Source organism: Chelonoidis abingdonii, chromosome 4 (genome assembly GCF_003597395.2).
Source record: "Chelonoidis abingdonii isolate Lonesome George chromosome 4, CheloAbing_2.0, whole genome shotgun sequence".
Taxonomy (NCBI): domain Eukaryota; kingdom Metazoa; phylum Chordata; order Testudines; family Testudinidae; genus Chelonoidis; species Chelonoidis abingdonii.
In genome coordinates this window covers 6,167,592-6,171,921 of record NC_133772.1, presented here as the reverse complement: position 1 = coordinate 6,171,921, position 4,330 = coordinate 6,167,592, and the positions used below count along the sequence as shown (strand labels likewise).

Sequence of the window (4,330 nt, the reverse complement as noted above, 5' to 3'; positions counted from 1 at the left end):
CTGTGCCTCTGGAAGGCAAGGCTCCCGTGTCCCGTTCCCCACCCTCCGAGCCAGCCAGTCTCCTGCCCTGGGGCCAGACCACAGCCAGGGCCTGCTAGAGGGGAAAGGCCCCACGTCCCAGTCCCTGAGCCAGCCAGTCCCTTCTCCGGGGACTGCCACTCATACCCCCTGGTGCCCGCATACCTGGCACTGGTTCTGGAACTTCTTGACCGTGCGCCCGACGATGTAGATCTGGGTGGGCGAGAGCCCCAGGGAGCTGTAGACCGAGATGTCCTTCGTGGAGCCATAGCCAGCCACAATGGTGACCTCTGCCTGCAGCACATGGGTACTCAGCCTGGCACCCCGCCTCCTCGTACCACCTGAGCCCCTCCCGCGCCTGCTGCCCGAGCCCTGCCCTCTAACACCACCTCAGCCCTGCCTCCTACCACCTGAGCCCCACCCCATACTCCGAGCCCCACCTCCTTGTGCCAAGTCCCGCCCCCTCGCACCGTCTGAGCCGCACCCCATACCCCAAGCCCCACCTCCTCATGCCATCCCAAGTCCTGTCCCCTTGCACCACCTAACCCCCACACCCTTATGCCTCCTGAGCCCCACCCCATATCCCAAGCCCCACCTCCTCATGCCATCCCAAGTCCCGTCCCCTCGCACCACCTGAGCCCCACCCCCTCATGCCTCCTGATCCCCACCCCATATCCCAAGCCCCACCTCCTTGTGCCATCCCAAATCCCGTCCCCTCGCACTACCTGAGCCCCACCCCATACCCCAAGCCCCACCTCCTCATGCCATCCCAAGTCCCGCCCCCTCACACCACCTGAGCCACACCCCCATACTCCGAGCCCCACCTCCTCGTGCCATCTCAAGTCCCGTCCCCTCATACCACCTGAGCCCCACCCCATACCCCAAACTCCACCTCCTCGTGCCATCCCAAGTCCCGCCCCCTCACACCACCTGAGCCACACCCCCATACTCCGAGCCCCACCTCCTCATGCCATCCCAAGTCCTGCCCCCTCGCACCACCTGAGCCCCACCCCTTCATGCCTCCTGAGCCCCACCCCATACCCCAAGCCCCACCTCCTCATGCCATCCCAAGTCCTGCCCCCTCGCACCACCTGAGCCCCACCCCTTCATGCTGTCCAAGCCCCACTCCCTAGCACCTCCCAAGCTCTACCCCTCACACCACCCAAACCCTGGCCCCTTGCACCACTCCACTCCTGACACTGACTGAGCCCCAGCCTGGCCTGCCCCCTGCCACTCCCAAACCCGGCTATGCCCTGTCCCATGCGGCGCTGGGTGCAGGCCCCACCTCAGTGCGCAGGCTTTGCAGGAAGGCAGCTTTCTGGCGCAGGGGGTCGTGGGTGAGGCCGTCGCAGAAGGAGACGACGCCGTGCGGGAAGTTGTGTTGTGACAGCCAGGCCACCACACGGTGCTTCTGCATGTCAGGCCGCCCCGTCACGTAGATGATCATGTACCCTGAGTCCTGCCAGTGCCTGGGGCGACACGACACGGGCATCATGGAGGGCCGTGGGGAGCTGGGGTGGGGCAGGAGCTGAGAGGATAGCAGTGGGAAGGGGGTTAGCAGGGTGGTAGAGGGTGGCTGGGCACGGGCACAGGCACAGGAGTGGGAGGTATACCTGGGGGGGGTCACTGGGGGCACCTACCGCACAACATCGACGGCGCCTGCCCGCACCTTGGGGTCGCTGCCCATGATGGAGACGCTGGCCGTGAAGGAGCCATCGATGCTGAAGACAACCGCCTCGGTGCTGCGTGCCACTACCGTCAGGAAGGCCTCAGCATAGCTGTGATCCCCTCTGCATGGGAGCCGGGGGCATCAGGGACTGAGCGGAACAGGGGAGCCCAGAGACCGCCCCCCCCATCGCACATAGCTCTCTCCCTCCTCCTCACACACACTGCGGGGGAGGGAGGTGTCCCGCAAGCCTTGCCCAGAGGGGGCCCTGGCTCCAACAGTCCCCCCCTCACCCATGCCCAAGGGCCCTCCCTGCCAGGTTCCTGGTACGTCCCCCTCCCAGGATCACATGCACCCGGGCAGGGCGGGGGCCTCACCTGACCACCATGCGCACGGGGTACATGCCGATGCCCAGCGCCTTGTCGGGCGGGATGAGGAAGGCCAGGCGCCCACTGCTGCTGGTCACCTCGGTGCCGTAGTGCAGCCACTTCCCCGACAGCGGCTGCGTCATGATGTAGACGTCCACCTGCGAGGAGCCGCACAGACAGTAACGTCAGCTCTTAACAGCCACCGCTCTTGCGGCTCCCTGGCCTGGCCAGAAGCCAAGATCACCCTGTGCAGGTGCAGCCCCTGAACGTCCAGCTTCCCCTTGGAGCAGCCGAGACCTCTCGTCTGGAGAGCCCGGCTGCCTCTCAGAGTGTAGAATTAAGCTAAAGCTAAATGACACCGTTCCCCAGCAAGGCGAGTGATACCTGCGCAGGGATCACCCCGCTGCTGTCAGACCCTCACCCCAAAGACTGCCCCACTTCACTCACTCCCAGGTGTGAGCCAAGAGCCAGGGGAGAAGAGGTAAGTTTAAGGCAGCTTGGAACAGCTTGCTGGGTGACCCAACAAAGTTCCTGAGAGCCCAAGAAGTCTCAACCGGCCAGCCCTTCCTGAGGCTGGTGTGCAGCCGTCGGCCTTGAGAGACAGAGCCACCCCTCTCCTCACCAACCCTCCCTCGGGTTCCTCTCTGGGATGTCTCAGACCCTGGGAGAAGCCTGAAGGGTGCGGCAGCAAAAGTATCAGGGATCACCTGGGGCTAGGGGATTGGGCCCACCAGACTGCAAGGATCTGCCAGGGTTTGGTGTGTGCACTTTGGAAGTGATGGGGGCTCTCTAGGAGTGACAGGAATTCATAGAATCAGGGACCTCAGGAGATTATCTAGTCCAACCCCCTGCTCAAAGCAGGACCAACACCAACTAAATCCCCAAATCACCCCCTCGAGGATTGAGCTCACACCCTGGGTTTAGCAGGCCAATGCTCAAACCAGAGCTATCCCTCCAGCACAGCACGGCACGGCACAGCACGTGGAGGGTGGCTGAGAGGCCCCCTCACCAGGGCCGGACTCCACAACATTAAGAGAAATTGCTCAAGAGGCGGGATCCCAGGCTGGGCTAATTATGAACCAGGCCTGGCCATGAATCAAAGCAACACTCCTCTCTCTCTGCAATGTGTCAGACGCCACCGCCATCTCCTGGACAGCAGAGGAACTGAGAGCTGGAAAGCTCACAGCAATTTGGAAGGTGGCATATAAAACCGAGGTCACCCTGGGGGACCCCAGAGCTAGCTGAACCCTCATGGGCAGCCTCTCCCCTCTGCCACGGTCACAGCACCAAGAGATGAGTGACTCGCCCCCAGCCCAGGGTTCGCAGGAGAAGGAGAAGTGGTGAGATTTCATTTCCCCTCTGTTCTGCTCTTCTTTGTAGGCACGAGGATTGAACTCTGACGTGAAGCAGGTCTGTTGCTGTCTAAGCTGGTTGCTCTGGGACCAGTCCATTCCCATAGCAGGGAGCACCGCGTAACGGGCTCTAAAGCCAAGTGCTTCCTTCCTCCTGGGCGAAATACTGGGCAGGGGTGTCCACGCGTTCGAGGCGGAAGAACTGCTGAGTGATGATTATAAGGAAACCCGGGTGCTCTGCATTGCTCCTGGGTCTCAGCGCTCGTCCTCAACCCTACGGTACCGCTCGCAAGGCTGTGCGGGCTAGACCTGAAATGCTGGTTGTAGCTACGTGCGCACTGCTGCTTGTATGCTAAGGTGGCTCTGGCCAGTTACTAAACGGATTGGTTGGGAATAAGCGAGTGTCCTGCTGTGAGAACTGCTGTCCGAGGTGAGCGCTGACGTGAGCAGAGGCCAGAGTTCCTCAGTAGCTAAGGCTCCCTGGGCTCAGTAAAAGGGGTTCTCCTCTCAGCTTCCACTGGAATATCGGCTACAGCACCCACCAAAGAGGCAAACCCAGTTCATTAGATTTCAGCTTTAAAATCAAACCAGCACCGTGGCAAATTCACAACATTGACTGCTCCATTCATGCTTACATGGGGGCAGCTCCTGCTGGGGCACCCAGACAGAACCCCCACACACTCCCTGCACCTGCTGGGGCACCCAGACAGACCCCACACACACACCCCACACCTGCTGGGGCTCCCAGACAAAACCCCCCACACACCCTGCACCTGCTTGGGCTCCCAGACAGACCCCCACACACACACCCTGCACCTGCTGGGGCTCCCAGACAGACCCCCACACACACACCCTGCACCTGCTGGGGCTCCCAGACAGACCCCCCCCACACACCCTGCACCTGCTGGGGCACCCAGACAGACCCC

The 4,330-nt window shown here is 62.2% G+C and overlaps 2 protein-coding genes across 2 annotated transcripts in view; one reads left to right on the top strand and one right to left on the bottom strand.

The window, feature by feature from the left end:
- The window catches only part of AIP (AHR interacting HSP90 co-chaperone), a 340,731-nt gene that overhangs the window by 18,140 nt on the left and 318,261 nt on the right, over positions 1-4,330 (top strand). The gene's annotated exons all lie outside the window — the stretch shown is intronic.
- PITPNM1 (phosphatidylinositol transfer protein membrane associated 1) overlaps positions 33-4,330 on the bottom strand; it is a 22,308-nt gene continuing 18,010 nt past the window's right edge. Inside the window, 4 exon segments of the mRNA XM_032775877.2 lie at positions 33-312; positions 1,304-1,487; positions 1,659-1,808; positions 2,062-2,210. Of these exon segments, the coding sequence (XP_032631768.2) occupies positions 160-312; positions 1,304-1,487; positions 1,659-1,808; positions 2,062-2,210 (636 nt within the window). The 3' untranslated portion in view covers positions 33-159.